The following is a 22,734-nucleotide window of genomic DNA, read 5'->3' as shown; positions in this document are numbered from 1 at the left end:
ACATATTCTTTATCCCCTTACACTGTGTATAATACAGTCGTTTTGGAATTGTTAGTTAGATTACTTGTTGGTTATTACTGCATTGTCGGATCTTGAAGCACAAACATTTCACTACACTCGCATTAACATCTGCTAACCATGTGTATGTGACAAATAAAATTTGATTTTATTTTTTTGACTTATTTACTGCTGTCACCTCAGTACAGAAGGACATTTATTGCCTTTAGCGTGGGTATAACGCAATTCAAAACTGAATTGCTGATCATAGTGTTAAACGCAAAGAGAATGGTTTTCTGAAAGTTTTGTAATATTGACCTTAGGGACCTGTATATTGGCACATCACATTGATCCATATTTGATATTTACAAGTTGTGCTGGTTTTGATTGAAATCATTTAATTGTATTCTATTTTTGTAATTATTCTATGGTATGTTCACATTGAGGGCTTAATTTTAAATGAGACTAAGATTTCATGACTCAACTTTGAAGAAAAGTCATCAGTGCTAAAGTTGATAGACCATCTTTAAATGAACCTCCATACAAATGAATTAACTACATATTGCGTTCAAGTTATTTACACGAAGGGCATCTGTACTTGAAAGTACTTAAAACATATCAGGTGTTAAAAAAGGACATCTTACAAGAGTCATGCAAAATGTCACATATACTGTTATTCCACAAACTGAAATCATCACTGGAGATATACTGTTCTTCCACATTCTAAAAATTAAAACAGCAATAAAAAAAGTATTTTTTGAAATAACAAAAAAAACATCAATAGTTGTTGGAGGATATGGGTATGGTGAATTATTTGTCAACCATAAAACACCTAATGTGGTACACACAATTAATAATATAAAAATAACTGATTATCTTAAAATGGAAAAATTGTCACATATATGGTTCTTCGTCTGTAGAATTAAATTGTAATCCAAACCAAACCTTCACTTGTTGTGAAGCACTGAAGTTCCCAAACTGTTTTAAACGAGACAGACAAAAATGATTCAATTTACACTTTGTAGTCACTTTTGACACTAGAGTAAATGTTTCAGACTCATATTGATGCCAGACTCATATTGATAGAATGGATTTCCATTCTAGAAATTGTTGGGAAGTCCTCAGATCCATACTCATTGTGGAGAAGAAAATAATGTCTGTGGGCGTAGTGTAGCGTTTGGCCAGAGCAAGGAGTTTGGGTAGCCAGGCAACAACTTTCTATCTGTGCCACTATAACAACTGTGACAGTGTAGGCAGCGCAATTGAGGCTATCTCCATATTTAAGAGGTCATATTTATTTTTCACGATTGGTTGATCCCTCCTGATGACCCAGTTGTACATTACTCCAACCGGGTCACCAGGAGGGATCAGCCAATGAAGTTGGAAGTCCACCCAGTTGACTACAATAGAATGGTGGACGCTCTCAATTGTGCTTCCCACGCCAAGACGACCTTTTGGCCACTCCAGTCCTCTATATTTCTCTATGGTATAGTGTTTGCGCTTAAATGTGACGCAATCAGTAAGCGACAGCACACTAATGAGACCGATTGTTTGACAAGTGATTTGTTTGATATCATTGTAGTAGCGGTGCAACTTGTTTCACTATTGCAGAAATGTGGTAATGTATGTGCTTTTATGTATTTCTATTGGCGAGTTATCGTTACTGGAAAAACTAGTTTATGTGCAGACCGATCTCTTTTTTTCCAGACATGGAAATAACAGGAATAACCATTTGTGTTGGTAGCTAGTCAGCTTGCTATGCTAGCAAGCTTGTTCACCCCTTCTACGTTATCGTGGCTCTTCTGTGTTTTGATATAACATTCACACACATGACAGCAAACAGAGAAATAGCCTTGCCTTATCCAACCAACTAAGTGGTTCCAAGTTATATTGTATACATGGCTGAGCGCCGAAGACGTGGATGTCGATTATGGCACCTCGGTTAAATACGAAATACACATTTCAGTTGAATGCATCCAGTTGTACAGCTGACTAGATATCCCCCCCTCTTTCCCTTCACATATTAGCTAGGTAACTGGGGCAGCAGGTAGCCTAGCGGTTAAGAGCGTTGGGTAACCGAAAGGTCGCCAGTTTGAATTCCCAAGCCGACTATGTGCCTAATCTTTCCTTAAGCAAGTCACTTAACCCCAGTTGCTCATGTAGTCGCTCTGGATAAGACCGCCTGCAAAAAAAAGACTTATGTGAAACTAGAAACAAAATAGTTTGTCGTCCTAAAACCGGAAACGAGGTACCTCTGGTTGTCATTCATATGGGGAAATAATACGGTTTTGTGATGAACGCCGAAAATAAGGTCTGAGGTTTAAGTTAACACAGGTTTAGGAGAACGTATACGTTTTGTTCTATGAGAAGTCAGTTAACATAATCGTGAATTATTAAGCCATATGTGCTTTATGTACTTTTTTATTACATAAATGCTTAACAATTCAAAGTGACGTTAGCTGATTGATGATCTCTTAGATCAAAATTTATACGATATTGTCCATGAAAAGCTTTGTCCAACGAACCATGACGGAGTTAGTGCCTACAAAAAGACGCCATTATTATTGCTCTCTATATACCCCATGTCCCGGACCCAAGGTAAGGCTGGACAGTGCATATAAGTATGCCCCCAATCCAAGTCTGAAGTGTAGTACATCCACAGTGCGATTTCATTTTTTTGTGTTTTTTTTGTCAAATTAACTGTTGTCTTTTGAATTTATATACAACTCTCCAACTTTGTTTAGCATTACTTTGTCCAAATATGGCATGATTCCACTATTTGTAGCTGTTTACATCACTTTTAAATGGTGGGGCTTTATATTTTGAAAGCCACCAGCAAATTTCAGTTGTGGCTAATCCTTATTGTGGCTAATTTCACATGGTTGGTAACTAGTCCAACAGCAACTGAACTTGTCAGGGAGATGTTTTATTTGTTAGACATAACCATTATTAGCTGTAATACATGTTATTTTAGAAACACATTAGCCCTATAAATAGTATGCCAATAATATTAATAATTTACATTTGGATATTGTCTTTATTTATGTAATGATAGACAGTAAATGTCAGAATCATAAATATAAATGTCACATCAGTATCCTAGTTGTGGTGGAAGCAAAGAAAATATTACCTCAGACCTAACATGACGACCAAAATGGCTCCGCGCGTGTGCATGTAGGTTGAAGGTTGAAATATCAAAACGAACTCTGAACCAACTATATTCATTTGAGGACAGCTTGAAACATTTATCTAGCCAGCTTGCTGTTGCTAGCAACTTGTCCTGGGATATAAACATTGGTTTGTTATTTTACTTGAAATGTACAAGGTCTCTTTTGATGGATCTTTGTAGAATATTGACACTTTTTTGTCACATAAAATTGTGTTCTCTCTACTGACAAGGAGTCCACAGATAAAGGGGAAACCTATATAGTTTCTAGTAATCTCTCCTAGTTCAGTCTTGTGGGGGGGCTACAGGACAGGCTCGTTGGAATGGAATTAATGGAACGATATCACACACATGGAAACAACATTTTTTTTATTCTGTTCCATGTATTTCACTGCTGGAGCTGAGAACAATGTAGCTGCCTGACTCGCCCTGCATCCTCACCCTACCTTCCAACCTCCATCTCTCTCCCTGATTCCGTCTCTCCTTTCATAAAACAAAACCATAGATTGTTAACTACCGTGTGTCATGGATCAAGAATGAGAAACATGGAGTCAATTTACATTTTTCTCGTCCTCCATGCTTCGGTTTTGTATATATTTTTTTGCCCCATGCAGACAGGAAATTCGAGACATATACAGGATGCTACCCTCCACAGCATAACCTTCACTCCAGATCAAAAATCCAAACCTACAACCTAATTTTGGACTAAAGGACCTGGAAGGATTAATGCTACTATCCAATCTGGAACTGAGACAGACCAGATAAAACTTCAATTAGCACTGATGTGTGAGGTGTCAAAGCCTTTGAGCCCAACAAATGGCAGGCTACCCCACCCAAATCCAGAGGCCTTGAAGCCCCCTCCTGCTGTTCAGAGACCATCTACTGGCATTTTCTACAATAGATCTGCCTCCAGAAAAAAGCTTCTTCCAAGTGGGTGTGACACCTACTTCCATTGCCTGCTGCACTGCTGCTTGGATTCCACCTGGCGATCTGTTTACCGTCTGTCCTGGTTGTCTCCCCCTGGTACAGGTACCACCCCCCCGAGCTTTCGCTCGCCTCCAGCTCACAGGCACTGTTGGGGCGAGTGACTCTGACCTTATGGCTAGTCCCAAGTCGTTATTTTTTTCTTGTGCATTTTTGCTATTTGTCTCATGATTCCTGCATGCTTTGTTCACTGAACTTTCTTGTATACCCAACCGTGGGACAGACTGTTTGTTCCCACACTCGGGACTCTGACTCTCTATTGGTTACACGGACTCCTCCCATCCTATTCTAACCACCTCTCGCCGGCTTTGTATTCATGTTACCGGATGAAATTGCTGTGTAATATGATCTTGTTGCCATCTGATGCATATTCAAATGTAATAAATCAACACTGCAGAGCTCTCCCTGTCCTCTACCGTGCCTTGATTTTATTACTGTTGATGATATCTGGAAATGTGCATGTACACCCTATCTACTGTTGCTAGCCCCAATTATTGTGCTCTGATATCTGTTTCACTGATTTCTACTCTTGTAAAAGCCTGGGTATTCTGCACATTAACACTAGAAGTTTATTACCTAAAAATCGATCAATTGAAAGTGTGGGTTCACAGCTCCAATCCAGGTGTTGATCATTACTGAGACATGTTTAAGAAAGAGTGTTTTGAATACTGATGTTAACCCTTTCTGGTTATAACCTTTTTTGGCAAGACCGATCTTCCAAAGTTGGAGTGGCAATCTTTACCAAGAATCACCTTCAGTGCTCAGTTTCTACCATGTCTGTCCCCAAACAATTTGATTTGCTTATTTTAAGCATTAAACTTTCAAATAGCTCTGACTGTTGCTGGGTGTTATCCTCCATCAGCACTGGCCTGTACCCTACCTGCCCTAAGTCTGAATTTGTCCTGCCAGGTGACCTAAACTGGGACATGCTTAAACCACCTGACCAAGTCCTAAATCAATGGGACTCCCTAAATCTTTCTCAGATTATTACCAATCCCACAAGGTATGACTCCAAACACCCAGAAAAGGCTACTCTCCTTGACGTTATCCTCACAAATAATCCCAATAGGTATCAGTCTGGTGTTTTCTGTAATGACCTTAGTGATCACTGTTTTACAGCCTGTGTTCCTAATGGCTGCTCAGTGAAACGACGTGTCCTGATTTGTCAGACACTTGCTAAAAAAATGTTAATGAGCAAACCTTCATGACCTGGCCTTTTTTAAAATTGGTATAGAATTAGCTTGATCCCCTCTGAAGATGCTTAGTCCTTTTATTTTTTGATAATTTTAGTGATATTGTTAACAAACACGGCCCCATAAAGATAAATTAGCATTTAAAACAGTTTAAGCCCTTGGTTCGACCATTATCTTGCAGAGTTACTCCACCTCAATTGCATTTGGCAAAAGGCTCTGCACACGCATACTCAAGCTGATTGGTTCTTGTTCAGGCAAATGAGAAATAAGTGCACTTAGGCTATCCGGAAGGCCAAAGTTACTTTAAGGAGCAGTTCACGTTGTGGGTCTAACTCCAAAATGGATTCTAACTGTTATAGGCCTATTTCTATTTTGCCCTGTTTATCAAAAGTGTTGGAAAACTTGTCAATAATCGACTGGCTTTCTTGAACCTTTAAAGGGCCTCAATGATGTCACCATTTCCCTTGATTCTAAGCAATGTCGTGCTGCTATTTTTATTGACTTGGCCAAAGCTTTTGATACGGTAGACCATTCCATTCTTGTGGGCCAGCTAAGGAGTATTGGTGTCTCTGAGGGGTCTTTGCTCTGTTTTTCTAACTACCTCTCTGAGTGCAGTGTATAAAGAGAGAACATCTGCTGTCTCAGCCACTGCCTGTCACCAAGGGTGTACTCCAAGGGTTGATCCTAGGCCCCACGCTCTTCTCAATTTACATCAACAACATAGCTCCGGCAGTAGGAAGCTCTCTCATCCATTTATTTGCAGATTATAGTCTTATACTCAGCTGGCCCCTCCCTGGATTTTGTGTTAAATGCTCTACAACATTTCTTTCTTAGTGTCCAACAAGATTTCTCTCCCCTTAATCTTGTTCTCAACACCTCCAAAACAAAGGTCATGTGGTTTGTTAAGAAGAATACCCCTCTCCCCACAGGTGTGATTACTACCTCTTGAGTCACCTCATACAAGTACTTGGGAGTATGGCTAGGCTGTACACTGTCCTTCTCTCAGCACATTCCAAAGCTGCAGGCTAAAGTTAAATCTAGACTTGGTTTCTTCTATCGTAATTGTTCCTCTTTCACCCCACCTGCCAAACTAACTCTGATTCAGATGACCATCTTATCCATGCTAGATTACGGGGACGTAATTTATAGATCGGCAGGTAAGGGTGCTCTCTAGCGGCTAGATGTTCTTTACCATTCGGCCATCATATTTTGCACCAATGCTCCTTCTAGGACACATCACTGCACTCCCATACTCTTCTGGTCATCTCTGTACACCTGTCGCAAGAGCCACTGGTTGATGATTATTTATAAAACCGTCTTAGGCCTCATATCTACTGAAGCCCTTATCCTCCCCATGCAACACCTGTTCTGCCAGTCACATTCTGTTAAATGTCCCCAAAGCACAGACATCCCTGGGTCACTCATCTTTTCACTTCTCTGCAGCTTGCCACTTGTGCTGTTTGTACCATGTGTTGTGCTGCTACCATGCTATGTTGTCTTAGGTCTCTCTTTATGTTGTCTCTTGTTGTGATGTGGAGGCCTTTTGGTAGGCTGTCATTGTAAATAAGATTTAGTTCTTAACTGACTTGCCTAGTTAGATATTCCATTCCAGCCGTTACAATGAGCCCGTCCTCCTATAGCTCTTCCCACCAGCCTCCACTACTGGTTGGCAACCAACTTTAAGGTGCATTACTGCAACTGACTGGAGTCTGAACCTCTCACCTTTCAATTACCCACATGGGTATATTCTCCTAAAAACCAATAATGAGAGAGGCAGGACTTGCAGTGCGTCAAGTGTCTAAAATAGAACAAAATACAGCCCAAGATATATTTTAGTGGCTGGATATAGACGCTTGCTTGAAATGATTGAATAACATGTATGTGTACATTTATTTTGCAGCGCATGCAATGTGTCCGGTGTGGTCAGCATGTAACTAGTGCCTATTGAAGAATATTTTTTCCTGGGGGACTTTTGTTTAGAATTTCCCCGATGCTCATTCTGAACGTGAACACGCATCACTTGCGGTATGGTTTTGGAAACAAGTTCCTTTTCATATTAGCAATAAATCATTTTCAGAACATAATGTTAAAGCTGTAATATGTGACTTTTGGGCGACCCGACCCAAATTGAACTAAGTGTGTGTGTGTATAGATCTGTCATTGAAAGCAAGTCCTAAGAAGCGGTAGATCTGTTCTATGTGTGCTATTTCTATGCTTCCCATTAAGTTTATTTTTTTGCATCTTACTTTAGGTGTTGAACACCAGCTGAAAATACAATATTTTTGGTTATGGAAAAGATTTCACATGGTAGAGAATAATTGAACACTAAACTTGCTTGTTTGTGTAATTTTAGTTTGTGACCAATCTATTAGATTTTTAGCAACCAAGAAATGGTGGAGCGATTTTCTCCATAGTGCATCTTTTTAAATTACTACACACCTTTTTAGTGTTACTGTTCCCACACGGCCATATCTCCACGTTACAGCGGGTGTTTACGGAAGACTGAGGCGGCACCTGTGCTAACTAGCTACGTAGTATGCTCAACACTTGTGTAGCGGAAGAAGGCCGTTACACAAAACACATTATCGGATGCAGCGCAGCTGTGATAAAGCCGGTTAAAACCGTGTACAGAAAGTGTATTTTCCATTTGTGAAAATATTTTGACGTGATATGAAAGTAAAGGGCTTTATGCTTCTAACTGTTTTTCAATTGAGAATCGATTCATGTTTAGATGCAGTTTTTGGCTGCCAGAGCCAGTCTACCTCTGAAAATAACCTATATCCTTGGACCTTAAGAAGTAACTGTAGGCTCTCCTACACTCCTTAAGAGTACATTCTTGAGCTAGGAAATTATTAGATATCTGTGATGTGATGGAGCAACATTTGACAACACGGGTCATACCGCTTTCTTCTAATATGCCTAGCTATCTATCTACACAGTACTGTTGTCATCAAATTGCACAGAGTAGTGTGTTAATTTTACACATTTAGCCTAACACGGCTCTTTACTTGAATGCAGCTTCTTCCTTGGCTCCTAAGAAGAGTTGTTGGAGCAGGTTGTGAGAAGACCACCCACGGAACTGAACGCATGTTGGTACGGTGTATGTTCACAAACCCGCCAATCCGGAGTACTGCTTAGGGAAGCATAGGAGGAGCAGCAAGGCCTCATCCCTGAGAATCTACATTCTCCACCATCTGAGAGACTGGTGTGACTCATCTAGAGAGTCCATCCACTGGGGAGCTCCATGGTACAGGGCCCCTGAAGGGCTGGGACCAGCACTGAGGGCCAGAGGCAGCCGTGGCGAGATGGGGTAGGGGCTGAGGACAGAGCCATGGTTCATGACGGCTCAGCCCCCCACACGCCGCCAGCACAGGTGGGCACCAATGGCCGCTCTTCTGAGAGGAAGAGGACACCGAAGGCGTGTGACTGCTGTGGGCCCAACTCTAAGCTCCATGATGGGAAGGCCCCACATGGGAAGAATCCGGGTGGCAAGTCCCGACAACGCAGGGCCCAGCCTGGGAAGGGCAAGGGCCAGGCACTGGGGGAGACCCCTAAGAGAAAGGGTGGTCGCCCATCTTATAAGAAGACCCTGATGACAGAGGAGCAGGTAACAGCCATCCGAGAGGAGCTGGAGAAAGACTCTGCCGTGGAGCAGGTAACAAACCCTTTGGCTTCACCTGTAACCAACTCTGTTGGTCAACCCTTATTGAACTCTATGGGTCAGAAGTTAACGTACACTATGGTTAAACTGGTGAATAAGTCTGTGGTTCAACCGGTAACGACATCAGTGGTTGAGCATTTTGCTGATTCAATAATAGAGCAGAAGAGAGCCTGTGAAGGGGCTGTGTGTGAGGGGGAAAAGGCCCCTGGTTCAGTCAAACAGCCAGTTATAGACCCTAAGGTGGAGGTCATAAAGCAGCCCCCGCCCCAAGCTGGTGACCCAGCTGTCTTTCTTTCCAACGGTACATCAGCTGTCCCCAAAGAGGAACCAACAGACTGTAGCGCCCCTATGGAGGTGGAACCATCAGCCATAGCCTGTGTTTCCCCAGGCATTATTCTGTGCAGCACCCTACACACATTTGCTCTGTGGGACCACCGAGATTACTGCAAGATAGGAGTGTGGGCTCAAAGACCTGAGCAGGGAAGTGCCACAGACCTAGCACAGCAGTCCCAGCCATCACCGCTACAACCCAAACCAGAAGATGGCATCCATGAAGGAATCAGAGACCTCATCCATGGTACTAGACTTTTATTGTAACTATGATTTCAAATTTGACTGGATATGATCTTTTTAGTTAAGGTGTCTGTCTCTCCCTCAGAGTTTCTGGAGCTCTTCTATGTGACATACGGGAGTTTCATCCCCCTCAGTGAGACTGATGTCTTGGAGCACCTGAAGAACAAGTGTAACACAGACTTCATTGACAAGTATGAATCATGAGACACCCCCACAAACCAGTTTAACTTTCACCACTGATTTCCATTGTTATGCTGATTGCATCTGTTCGTTTGTCTACTTGTTATTCCATTTGACCCTTGGTTTGACCTGTCTCATCCCTCTGTACCAGGAAGCTAAACATCCATTTAGAAGTTTTGAAGTACAAAGCGGGTCTAGCCTCCATCCCTATGAACTGCTTTAAAGTGGACTACAACAAGCACACTCTGACCCTGGAGGACCTGTCCACACTGGACAATCAAAACTGGGTCAACGACCAGGTAGCTATGGCCCATAGAAAATGGTGCTTGCTGCTTATAAACCTGATTCACTGTTTTATCTAACCTGAAATTCAAAAACTTTAGTGCAGAGGCCCTATGTTCCACCAAGAATGAAGAGGATTAAGTAAACGTTTTCCTATTTCTTTGTCTTGTGTGTCTAGGTGATAAACATGTATGGCGAATTGATCATGGAGGCTACAGAGCACAAGGTGGGAGTACATTCCTAAGTGCATTCATTTTGGATCCTTGATCAGAATGTTCAACAAACGGTTATTGGTAAAAGGGAGTTGTTAAGATGGCGGTCTTATGTTGCGTTTCCAAGGTTACTGAATTTTCTTCTGTTTTCTCCTGCAGGTTCATTTCTTTAACAGCTTCTTTCACAGGCAGCTGGTGGCCAAAGGCTATGAAGGGGTTAAGAGATGGACCAAAAAGGTAAGCTGATGGGAGATCAGATCATAAGCTCTGTAGTGCTGAGTGATTAACCAAAATGTTTTATTTTTGTGGTTATTAAACAACTAATTGACTGATGTCAGATCAATTACTTGACTTTCATTTAGTTTATAATTGTGAGCCCAATACTCCATTTCTCTAGAAATTAAATTATTAACGAGAGAAGTCAAGAACTGATGGACTCTGGGCTGAAGCAAGTTTTTTAGTTTTATTAAGCAAATTTTCAACCTAGTTCATTGCAGAAAGGTGGCAATTAACAAAAATATAAATATTTTACTGCGTTACAGAAAATCAGTCAATTGAAAAACTCTAATCTATGGATTTCACGTGACTGGGAATACAGATACAGTGCCTTGCGAAAGTATTCGGCCCCCTTGAACTTTGCGACCTTTTGCCACATTTCAGGCTGTATTTTTTTGTGAAGAATCAACAACAAGTGGGACACAATCATGAAGTGGAACGACATTTATTGGATATTTCAAACTTTTTTAACAAATCAAAAACTGAAAAATTGGGTGTGCAAAATTATTCAGCCCCCTTAAGTTAATACTTTGTAGCGCCACCTTTTGCTGCGATTACAGCTGTAAGTCGCTTGAGGTATGTCTCTATCAGTTTTGCACATCGAGAGACTGAAATTTTTTCCCATTCCTCCTTGCAAAACAGCTCGAGCTCAGTGAGGTTGGATGGAGAGCATTCGTGAACAGCAGTTTTCAGTTCTTTCCACAGATTCTCGATTGGATTCAGGTCTGGACTTTGACTTGGCCATTTTAACACCTGGATATGTTTATTTTTGAACCATTCCATTGTAGATTTTGCTTTATGTTTTGGATCATTGTCTTGTTGGAAGACAAATCTCCGTCCCAGTCTCAGGTCTTTTGCAGACTCCATCAGGTTTTCTTTCAGAATGGTCCTGTATTTGGCTCCATCCATCCAATCTGTGTTGCTTTTACACCAAACATAACGTTTTGCATTGTTGCCAAAAAGTTCAATTTTGGTTTCATCTGACCAGAGCACCTTCTTCCACATGTTTGGTGTGTCTCCCAGGTGGCTTGTGGCAAACTTTAAACAACACTTTTTATGGATATCTTTAAGAAATGGCTTTCTTCTTGCCACTCTTCCATAAAGGCCAGATTTGTGCAATATACGACTGATTGTTGTCCTATGGACAGAGTCTCCCACCTCAGCTGTAGATCTCTGCAGTTCATCCAGAGTGATCATGGGCCTCTTGGCTGCATCTCTGATCAGTCTTCTCCTTGTATGAGCTGAAAGTTTAGAGGGACGGCCAGGTCTTGGTAGATTTGCAGTGGTCTGATACTCCTTCCATTTCAATATTATCGCTTGCACAGTGCTCCTTGGGATGTTTAAAGCTTGGGAAATCTTTTTGTATCCAAATCCGGCTTTAAACTTCTTCACAACAGTATCTCGGACCTGCCTGGTGTGTTCCTTGTACTTCATGATGCTCTCTGCACTTTTAACGGACCCCTGAGACTATCACAGTGCAGGTGCATTTATACGGAGACTTGATTACACACAGGTGGATTGTATTTATCATCATTAGTCATTTAGGTCAACATTGGATCATTCAGAGATCCTCACTGAACTTCTGGAGAGAGTTTGCTGCACTGAAAGGGGCTGAATAATTTTGCACGCCCAATTTTTCAGTTTTTGACTTGCTAAAAAAGTTTGAAATATCCAATAAATGTCGTTCCACTTCATGATTGTGTCCCACTTGTTGTTGATTCTTCACAAAAAAATACAGAATACTTTCGCAAGGCACTGTATGTATCTGTTGGTTACGGATGCCTTAAAAAAAATAATAATACATGGGCCTCAGGATCTTGTCACAGTATTTTTGTGCATTCAAATTGCCATTGATAAAATGCAATTGTGTTCGTTGTTTGTAGCTTATGCCTGCCCATACCATAACCCCAACGCCACCATGGGGCACTCCGTTCACTATGCTCCCTACAAAACTTATGACATATGTGGCATTGTGACAACTCCACATGTTAGTGGCCTTTTGGCCAGCACAAAGGGCACCTGTGTAATGATCATGCTGTTTAATCGGCTTATTTATGTGCCACACCTGTCAGGTGGATGGATTATCTTGACAAAGGAGAAATGTTCACTAACATGGATGTAAACAAATTTGTGCATACTTGGAGAGAAATACGCTTTTTGTGCGTTTGGAGCATCTTTTATTTCAGCTCATGAAACATGGGACAAACACTTTGCATGTTGTGTTCATTTTTGTTCAGTGTACTGTCGTGGCCAAAAGTTTTGAGTGACAAATATTAATTTCCACAAAGTTTGCTGCTTCAGTGTCTTTAGATATTTTTGTCAGATGTTACTAAGGAATACTGAAGTATAATTACAAGCATTTCTTAAGTGTCAAAGGCTTTTATTGACAATCACATGAAGTTGATGCAGAGTCAATATTTGCAGTGTTGACCCTTCTTTTCAAGACCTCTGCAATCCACCCTGGCATGCTGTCAATTAACTTCTGGGCCACATCCTGACTGATGGCAGCCCATTCTTGCATAATCAATGCTTGGAGTTTGTCAGAATTTGTGTGTTTTTGTTTGTCCACCCGCCTCTTGAGGATTGACCAAGTTCTCAATGGGATTAACGTCTGGGGAGGTTCCTGGCTATGGACCCAAAATATCAATATTTTGTTCCCCGAGCCACTTAGTTATCACTTTTGCCTTATGGCAAGGTGATCCATCATGCCAGAAAAGGCATTGTTCATCACCACACTGTTCCTGACTGGTTGGGAGAAGTTGCTCTCTGAGGATGTGTTGGTACCATTCTTTATTCATGGCTGTGTTCTTGGGCAAAATTGTGAGCCCACTCCCTTGGCTGAGAAGCAACCCCACACATGAATGGTCTCCGGATGCTTTATTGTTGGCTTGACACAGGAATGATGGTACTGCTCACCTTGTCTTCTCCAGACAAGCTTATTTCCGGATGCTCCAAGCAATCGGAAAGGGGACTCATCAGAGAAAATTACTTTACCCCAGTCCTCAGCAGTCCAATCCCTGTACCTATTGCAGAATATCAGTCTGTCCCTGATGTTTTTCCTGGAGAGAAGTGGCTTCTTTGCTGCCCTTCTTGACACCAGGCCATCCTCAAAGTCTTTGCCTCGCTGTGCGTACAGATGCACTCACACCTGCCTGCTGCCATTCCTGAGCAAGCTCTGTACTGGTGGTGCCCTGATCCTGCAGCTGAATCAACTTTAGGAGACAGTCCTGGCGCTTGCTGGACTTTCTTGGATGCCCTGAAGCCTTCACAACAATTGAACCACTCTCCTTGAAGTTCTTGATGATCCGATAAATGGTTTATTCAGGTGCAAGCTTACTGGCAGCAATATCCTTGCCTGCAATATCCTTGCCTTTTTGTGCAAAACAATGATGACGGCACGTGTTTCCTTGTAGGTAACCATGGTTGACAGAGGAAGAACAATGATTCCAAGCACCACCATCCTTTTGAAGCTTCCAGTATGTTATTCAAACTCAATCAGCATGACAGAGTGATCTCCAGCCTCGTTAACGAGAGAATCACTGACATGATGTCAGCTGGTCCTTTTGTGGCAGGACTGAAATGCAGTGGAAATGTTTTTTGGGGTTTCAATTCATTTGCATGGCAAAGAGGGACTCTGCAGTTAATTTCAATTCATCTGATCACTCTTCATAACATTCTGGAGTATATGCAAATTGCCATCATACAAACTGAGGCAGCAAACTTTGAAAATGTTATATTTGTGTCATTCTCAAGATTTTGGCCACAACTGTACGATGACCATAATCCGTGGTGCCTGTTTTTAGCTCGGACAGAGATCGGTATACTGTAGAGTAATTAACTGACAATGTCACAAACGGTGCACACGCTTCTGTGTTGTGATTCTGGATGGCCAGATGTCTAGCAACAATGACAAGAAGCTGCCATGTGAGGATTCATAGTTGGCTCGTTTCAGCTAGTTTTATCTTGTTCTTGATACCATGTCTTGTTTTGAGGTGTTTTCTATGGCGACACTTTGCTCGCTTGCTAACCAATATCTGTTACGGATTATTTGAGACAAGTGTGCAAATGTTTGCTTTCAATCAAATTGGTGACTAAATCTAGTTTACATGTTGTCAACCATCTAAGCCAACCCAGTCTGTTTTGCCCCATAGTTGCACACGCTCCAGTTTTGTTGCTAAACAACCAACCCGCCTATGCAATGAAGCGATGCTCATGTCTCCACCCTAACAATGGGAGCCATTGCCCCCAAGGTGGGAAGGCAGGCGACAAGCTTAGGTCCAAAATAAGCCCATAGAAACGCATTGGGCTTATTTTGGACAGATTTTGCCACGAGTAAAACTTTTCGCTTCCTCTCTGGAGAGATGCATTTTTTTTTTCCATTGCTGCGTTAGGTTAGATACAGACTGTGTGAGGAATGTATGCATTTGAAGAAGACTGCTCTGCAGCATACTTAGGCAGGCTAGACTAGCTGAATAGAATGACTAAAGTGAGTACAGTATGGGGAGCACAGAATGTTGGATTGGCTGGCTGCTACTGCCTGGGCAGAGATGATGACTTTACGGAATGAGAAATAATTTACTCAAATAAAAACGGATATACACAACTGAAATGTTGTATTTCATATTATACAACGGGTGGTTTGGAATTCCCATTGTTAGAGCCTCTCCTGCCCATGATAGAGACAACACACATGGCCACGTTCATATAAAGTGGCATTGTTTGTTTTTACCTAGCAACGCACTACTACTTTTACAACCACTAGTCTTAACACCTGTAACTCGTCATGGATGACTTTTTAAAGTTACTTTTTGATTTGTTTTATCCACTAAAGTTTTTAATGAGTGGTGCCAACAAGAAGAGCAAGTGGACCAGCAACCTGAGCCTAGCATTAACGTTAGACATGCAGAAATCAGTAATGTTAGCGCTGCTATAGAGGACAAAGAAAAGCAGTGAAATGAAGAACCCTAGCTACATCACTGCCCAGTTGGTTTGTATTGAAGTGCTTTCTGGAATGGCTGTCAAAAGCCATGATAAAAATGTCAAAATGCATGGCCTCTCGTATTATTGCTTAAGTAATTTCCCATATTTTTATTGATACCTAACGGCGACTATAGAATATTTTCAATGTTTTGGCAATTGAATGTTTACTATTTTTGGCTTTGGAATTTCCATTAAAAAGCTCATTATTTTTATGTAATTATTTCATAATGCATTTAATTTTTAAATAATTATCGAAACTGAAAACCGTGATTAAAAAAAATACATCTATCTGAAGCTGAACTGACTTCAAAAAGCATTAAAGCTCTGAATAAAGTTAGACAAGTGATTGTGTTTTGATCTGAGCCCTGTAGTTTAAACCAGGGTCATAGGGCCTCCCTGGTGGCGCAGTGGTCTTGGACACTGCATCGCAGCGCTAGCTGTGCCACCAGAGACTCTGGGTTCGGGCCCAGGCTCTGCCGCAACCGGGAGGTCCGTGGGGCTACGCACAATTGGCCTAGCGTCGTCCGGGTTAGGGAGGGTTTGGCCGGTAGGGATATCCTTGTCTCATCGGACTAGTGACTCCTGTGGCGGGCCGGGCGCAGTGCACGCTAACCAAGGTCTCGGTGTTTCCTCCGACACATTGGTGTAGCTGGCTTCCGGGTTGGATGCGCGCTGTGTTAAGAACCAGTGCGGTTTAATTGGGTTGTGTTTCGGAGGACGCATGGCTTTCGACCTTCGTCTCTCCCGTACGGGAGTTGTAGCGATGAGACAAGATAGTAATTCCTAACAATTGGATACCATGAAATTGGGGAGAAAAGGGGGTAAAAAAAATAAAAATAAACTGTACACTTATTTTATCGATAGGTAAAATAGTCAGTGACACATTTTCATTTGTGATGAAAACAAAATGAAAGAAAAGTTAGGTTGGGTTGGGTTAAATGCAGAAGACACATTTCAGTTGTACTGCTGACAACGCACAAGCACCACCAAGCACCACAATGCTTGTGCGTTGTCAGCAGTACAACTGAAATGTGTCTTCTGCATTTAACCCAACCCATCTGAATCAGATAAGCACACCAAAGACTGAAATGCCGATAAATAAAATTAAGATGGCACTTCTAAAAGCCTATTTCACATGAGTATGCTGAATTAGCAATAACTTTTCTTATAATTTTGTTTTCATCACAAATGAAAATGTGGCACTGACTGCCCATTTTAATTTGTTTCAGCATTGTTGCAATGAAGAGTTTGACTAGCCACACGCGACATGCATGCACAGTTACAAGCCTGCTAGAATTGGCGGCAGGCAGAGGAGCAATATCCATGATATCCATCCAGTATGGACAAAGCCTGAACTAGAATGTGATGCTGACTGAAACTGGCTAGCTTTTAGAAAACCTGCGTAGATCTTGCTTGCTTCGTAGTATACCACTCGGGTCTCTCTCTCCGTTTGGCAGGTGGATCTGTTTTCCAAGAGTCTGCTGCTGATTCCTATCCACCTGGAGATCCACTGGTCCCTGATCACCGTAGACATGGCCAACCACCACATCCACTACTATGACTCACAGGGCATTGTCTTCAAATACACCATAGAGGTACGATCACACACAATTTACAGTCCTCTGCTGCTCAATGAAACTTGCTTCTGAGTTTCATCCTAGACTTGAGGAACATTGATTTGATAAGCATGGAAAATATTAACATTGGTCTACATAGGACGCTGATTGCTTTTTTTGGGGGGGGGGGCTCAGTCGGGGTCTCAACTTACTGTTGAATACAATTTAGACATTTGGTTGTGCATCAATGTCAATCAATTAGCCCATGACAGCCAATTTGTTTGGGGGGATTGGTAAATTAGTCTAGTGGCCAGCGATATAAACTTGTGGTAAGCATGGTTGAATTACAACCAGGGTGGGGCCAATTGATCATCAGTTAACACAAACTCAGCAAAACAAAGAGTCCATTTTTCAGGACCCTGTCTTTCAAAGAAAATTTGTAAAAATCCAATTAACTTCAGATCTTCTTTGTAAAGGGTTTAAACACTGTTTCTCATGCTTGTTCAATGAAACAAACATGTAATGACCTGTGGAATGGTCGTTAAGACACTAACCACTTACAGACAGTAGGCAATTAAGGTCACAGTTATGGAAACTTAGGACACTAAAGAGGCCTTTCTACTGACACCAAAAGAAAGACGCCCAAGGTCCCTGCTCATCTGCGTGATTGTGCCTTAGGCATGCTGCAATGAGGCGTGAGGAGTGCAGATGTGGCCAGGACAATAAATTGCAATGTCCATACCGTGAGACGCCTAAGACAGGATGGACAGCTGATTGTCCTCGCAGTGGCAGACATCCAAACATCACATCTGCGGGACAGGTACAGGATGACAACAACCACTGCCCGAGTTACACCAGGAACGCACAATCCCTCCCTCCAGTGCTCAGACTGTCCGCAATAGCCTGAGAGCGGCTGGACTGAGGGCTTGTAGGCCTGTTGTAAGGCAGGTCCTCACCAGACACCACTGGCAACAACATTGTCTATGGGCACTAACCCGCCATCGCTGGACCAGACAGGACTGGCTAAAAGTGCTCTTCACTGAGGAGTCGCAGTTTTGTCTCACCAGGGTTGATGGTCGGATTTGCGTTTATTTGGAGGTGGAGGGTCCGTCATGGTGTGGGGCGGTGTGTCACAGCATCATAGGACTGAGCTTGTTGTCATTGCAGACAATCTCAACGCTGTGCGTTACAGGGAAGACATCCTCCTCCCTCATGTGGTACCCTTCCTGCAGGCTCATCCTGACATGACCCACCAGCCATACTGCTCGTTCTGTGCATGATTCCCTGCAAGACAGGAATGTCAGTGTTCTGCCATGGCCAGCGAAGAGCCCGGATCTCAATCCCATTGAGCACGCCTGGGACCTGTTGGATCCGATTGCTAGGGCATTCTCCCCCAGAAATGTCCAGGAACTTGCAGGTACCTCAGTGGAAGAGTGGGGTAACGTCTCACAGCAAGAACTGACAAATCTGGTGCAGTCCATGAGGAGATGCACTGCAGTACCTTATGCAGCTGGTGGCCACACTAGATACTGACTTATGTTTGATTTTGTTAGTCACATATCTGTGGAACTTGTTCAGTTTGTCTGTTGTTGAATCTTTTGTTCATACAAATATTTACACGTTAAGTTTGCTGAAAATAAATGCAGTTGAGAGTGAGGATTTTTTTTTTTTTGCTGAGTTCATAAAAAATTGCATTTGTGTAGAATTGCATAATATTTGCTGTAAAACTACACATTTTCTCTCTGCCCCATGGTAACATGTTTAAAATTGTAGGAAATTAACAAAACATTTATTTATCTTGGCTGCTAAAAATGTTTTGCTCAGAAGGTGGTGGTGGGGGGCTGTATTGCTGTGGGTACAGACCCATCAGCCACTGCGGCCTCATGAGTTCCCTTTTTTTTGTGGCCCCCATCAGTTGCTCATTCCTGGTCTACCTAATCCACATTTTGGGAACCTCGAAGGAGTCCGTGTGTAACTCAACCTTTTTTTGTGAACTAAACCCTTGTTTTCCTCTTGTTATCGGCCCGACAGAACATCATGAGATACATCCTGGCCGAGGCGAAGGAGAAGAAACAAGCTACCTATCAGAATGGCTGGAAGATGATTATAAACAAGGTATTGTTTCAGATGGCACCATGTGACTGTTCTCTCACAATTTCCAATTGGCTCTTTTGACTACTGTCTCTGGTTCTCACCCTCAGGGTATTCCTCAACAGAAGAACGACAGTGACTGTGGAGTCTTTGTATTGGAGGTGAGTGAGGAATTCCCCACACGCACACTGCTATGGTGAGCCTTTTTATTGATTTTTTAAAAAAATATATTTTTTTCTCTGCTTCTCACAGTACTGCAAGTGCCTGGCTTTAAAAGAACCACTGCAGTTCACACAGGATGACATGCCCAAAGTCCGCAAGAGGATTTACAAAGAGCTCTGTGACTGTAAACTGAGTGACTGACAGCTGAGAAAGTACACCTGCCTTTCCAGTGAACCGTGGGTTAACAACTGTTATTGCACAAGGGCCATTTAACACTTTTTAAAAAAAAACTACTGGAGCCAAGGAGAAACTGAAGGAATTGCCGTAGAGACACGACATTTGACTGGTGACAGTCTTTTCTCTCCAGAGGAGGGCCAGTGGGTGCATATTCTGCAATAATTGTATTTTTTTTTATTTTTAAATGCCCCGTTTAAAAAAAAAAAATCTTTAACGGGAGGGAGGGACCTGAGACTTTGAATTCCTTTGGGCGTTGACGTCCACAAAGTTTCCATTGTTGACTGACTGACCTGGGTCTGGAGCTAAAGCTGCTGCTATAAGGTTTCAGATGCCAGTGACGGACCTATATGTGCTGATACCGTTTCCTAACTTCAGTTCTTGAAATTGTAAATGGCAGATTTTTTGGACATTGGGTGAAATTTGAAGATTCTTGTTTTATATCATGTAATCTCTGCCTGACTAGTGCGGTAAAGAACAAGAAGACTCATCAAAGGCTAGCTTTTAATTGAATGTAAATTTAAAGGTCATTTCCAATTGCGCTGACATGCAGCATTTACGTGAATGCAGTCTCTGCGAACGCGGGAACATTGTCTTGAAATGTAAATCGAGCTATAACGTGGATCTTTCCCGCTAGGGATTGAATTCAGCTCGTAGTTCTTGTGAAACTCCTTCGCATCAAACAGCAGTTGAGACAGTTGAGCTTAGATTCAATGTGGAAGATCCGAACTATAGGGAGACTGCCTTTTTTACATTTCAATGTTTCCGCATTTGGTAAATATTACACGTGTCGGCTCAATCAGAAATCACATTTACATTGCGCCATTACATTGATCTTTCAGGAGTTAAGTGGGAGATATTTAGTTACAATTGGCCATGCTACTCCACTGAAAATGGCTTCATAAACACTGCTCTTTCTACTTCTGTCAAATACTGTACACCTTATTGTTTTTGAACAGCATATCTTGACATAGTGTACTGAGGAAGAAGTAATGCCTTTTTTTTGTATGAGGGGCTGGCGAGCTATGGTTCTCCTTGGAGGACCACCAAGCACTTGAGCTGACTCAGTTGGTGTCAGTTACCCATCTGAGGGAGCTGGTCCACAGACTGGGTGTAGTTGGGGAAACGCTGCTGTCGAACATGCTGAATGAATCCATCTATACTGTCATCCATTTCATTCCAGAACACTAGGTACCATTAGAGATCATGTTCACAGCATTCTCTGTACTAGGGTTAAATCTGTTTAATCTTTGTTGAGAGAGACTTTCTGGTTTTTATTTGATATTGTTCTTGATTTAAGCTGCTGTGGTAGAACCTGAAATATTGTATTGCAATTTATTGATGTAATACAGGGTTATACTTACAAATAGATACCCAGAGGGGTTAAATTGGGATTCTCTAGATGTGAAAACTGTCCTCAATTTCATGTTAATGGAAGTTCCCAATGTATGCGTCTCATCATAAACGGTGGCACAGTTTCCTTTCTAAGTTGACTCCTGAATACATTCATACAAACACCATGATGTAGCTTGTATGACTCAGGCATTCATTTTCTCTACATTGGTTTTAATTCATGTTTGAGAGATTACTCTGAGTTGTTGCATCAGGAGGATGCAACAACCCAGAGGCCCAGCCACACCGAACAGAGGGGTATCCTGTGACACAAGCTAGATCTACTCAGGGTTTTCTAAAGCTAACCAGCTTGTGTTAGCTTCACATTCCAGGTCTGGCTTTTTCTGTATTAGGACGGTGGATATTGCTTGTCCGCCTGCCACTAACTCTAGCAGGCTTCTAACTGCGGGCTAGTCGAATGCCGAACTCTTCATTGAGACACTGAAACATCAATTCATGGTTCAGTCCGTGCCACATTTTCATTTGTGCCAAAATGTATTCTTGCATATTCAGCAAGCTATAGCCTCAATCCCAATGGTGTGAAAAAGGCTTTTAGAAGTGCTGGCTTAATTGTATTGTTAATGCTGTCTTTGGTGTGCTTATCAATGCATAAGCACCTTTTTCCTTCCCACTCCTATTGCTAAAATAATTGTATAAATTTTATTTATCATACTAAACTTTTACTGTGTGTAGTTTCAAATGCATTCTGTAAATACAAAATAATTTGATGGGTATTTTAACATGTTACTATTTTTAACAAAAAAAATGGATGAATAAAATATTTAATCAGTCTTTCGCAAATAAACGGGATGATGCAATCTTTGCGCGTGGGAGGGAATTTGATTTCACTGGTCCTCAACTCGCTGCTCACACTTCATTCAGAATAAATGGAGTTTGCCTGCCCTGGAGCAAGTTAGTTTTGAATGATTTGTTGCCATAGAAATGTACCTGACTGAAAGGTGAGCCACATTCTTCTAACTAGTTATCAGGAGTTGACAAGTTACCCCGCTAACTCCTCAAACCTGATTTGTAGGTTAGCCGTCTGGAGCGAAGGCCTTATTATTTTGTGTTTTATTCTGTAAAGAAAGTAGTACTACTATTGGGACCTTGGCACTGTGAACTTTGTCAACTCAGCATATCGGTGACTGGATGAATATCTCTGTTAATGTTAACTGCTTTAGCAAACAGTGTCCCATGTGAGGATGTTTAATGATCAACTTATTGTGATGGGGTGGTTTGTAAAGTTACTTGAAGTGTAACGACTGTTTCTCTGACCCATAAGCCTATGGGTGGTGATTCCATGATACTCAGGCTGTTATTCAATCTGATAGCATGTTAGGCATGGTCTTTTTTAAAAGCAATTATCCCCCAAAAAATGACTTATCATTTAGAGAACAGCCTGTGTGGCATTGATACGAGTCAAACATTTGATGCTACTGTCAACATTGACTACAGTAGGCTATATAGGATAATTTTGGTCTAAGTCAGTCTTGTTCAAAACTTGAGTTTGTGATACTTGTGGTCGTGACTGTGTCACCACCTAAATGAAGGTTGGGCTTGTTTCAATCCTGCCCACTGCTGGCCGCACACAAGTAATCATTAATTTGGAGTGCCGCTGCACGTGACCCAATCGTAATGCCTGAGGTAAATTTGGGTTCACTTTGGATATCCCTATGGTGCTATAGGGACCATTGGCAAATTACAAAATGTAAATGGGGCAATATGTAAAAATTCCAATAGCTCTAAATTTCAATGACTTAACCTCAAACCATCTATAAATTGTAGACATTCATAT

General features: G+C 41.8%; 1 protein-coding gene across 3 annotated transcripts; it reads left to right on the top strand.

The window, feature by feature from the left end:
* Window positions 1–1,509: 1,509 nt before the first annotated feature.
* LOC139406835 (sentrin-specific protease 5-like) lies at window positions 1,510–21,847 on the top strand. Of its 3 annotated transcripts, XM_071149908.1 has the most exons (11): window positions 1,529–1,615; window positions 7,241–7,365; window positions 8,359–9,578; window positions 9,660–9,765; window positions 9,906–10,053; window positions 10,215–10,262; window positions 10,408–10,485; window positions 16,962–17,099; window positions 19,092–19,175; window positions 19,262–19,312; window positions 19,404–21,847. In XM_071149908.1, exons 3-11 carry the CDS (start codon window positions 8,672–8,674, stop codon window positions 19,512–19,514), a joined length of 1,671 nt encoding a protein of 556 aa, XP_071006009.1. In that variant the 5' UTR covers window positions 1,529–1,615; window positions 7,241–7,365; window positions 8,359–8,671; the 3' UTR covers window positions 19,515–21,847. The 3 variants fall into 3 exon arrangements, with proteins under 3 accessions (XP_071006008.1, XP_071006010.1, XP_071006009.1); XM_071149907.1 differs by lacking the exon at window positions 7,241–7,365 and having other exon boundaries at window positions 1,510–1,615; window positions 19,404–21,757; XM_071149909.1 differs by lacking the exon at window positions 7,241–7,365 and having other exon boundaries at window positions 1,510–1,620; window positions 19,404–21,744.
* Window positions 21,848–22,734: the final 887 nt, after the last annotated feature.

The sequence above is a fragment of the Oncorhynchus clarkii genome, chromosome 4 (genome assembly GCF_045791955.1).
Source record: "Oncorhynchus clarkii lewisi isolate Uvic-CL-2024 chromosome 4, UVic_Ocla_1.0, whole genome shotgun sequence".
Lineage (NCBI taxonomy): Eukaryota > Metazoa > Chordata > Actinopteri > Salmoniformes > Salmonidae > Oncorhynchus > Oncorhynchus clarkii.
The sequence above is the reverse complement of the archived record's forward strand: the minus strand, read 5'-3'. Positions and strand labels throughout refer to the sequence as shown.

Excerpts from the sequence above, each read along its gene's own strand:
- LOC139406835 (XM_071149908.1), top strand. The coding sequence starts at position 8,672 with ATGGTTCATGACGGCTCAGCCCCCCACACGCCGCCAGCACAGGTGGGC. Across the intron at positions 9,579-9,659 it reads AATCAGAGACCTCATCCATG|AGTTTCTGGAGCTCTTCTAT; the intron begins GTACTAGACTTT and ends TCTCTCCCTCAG. Across the intron at positions 10,263-10,407 it reads TGGAGGCTACAGAGCACAAG|GTTCATTTCTTTAACAGCTT; the intron begins GTGGGAGTACAT and ends TTTCTCCTGCAG.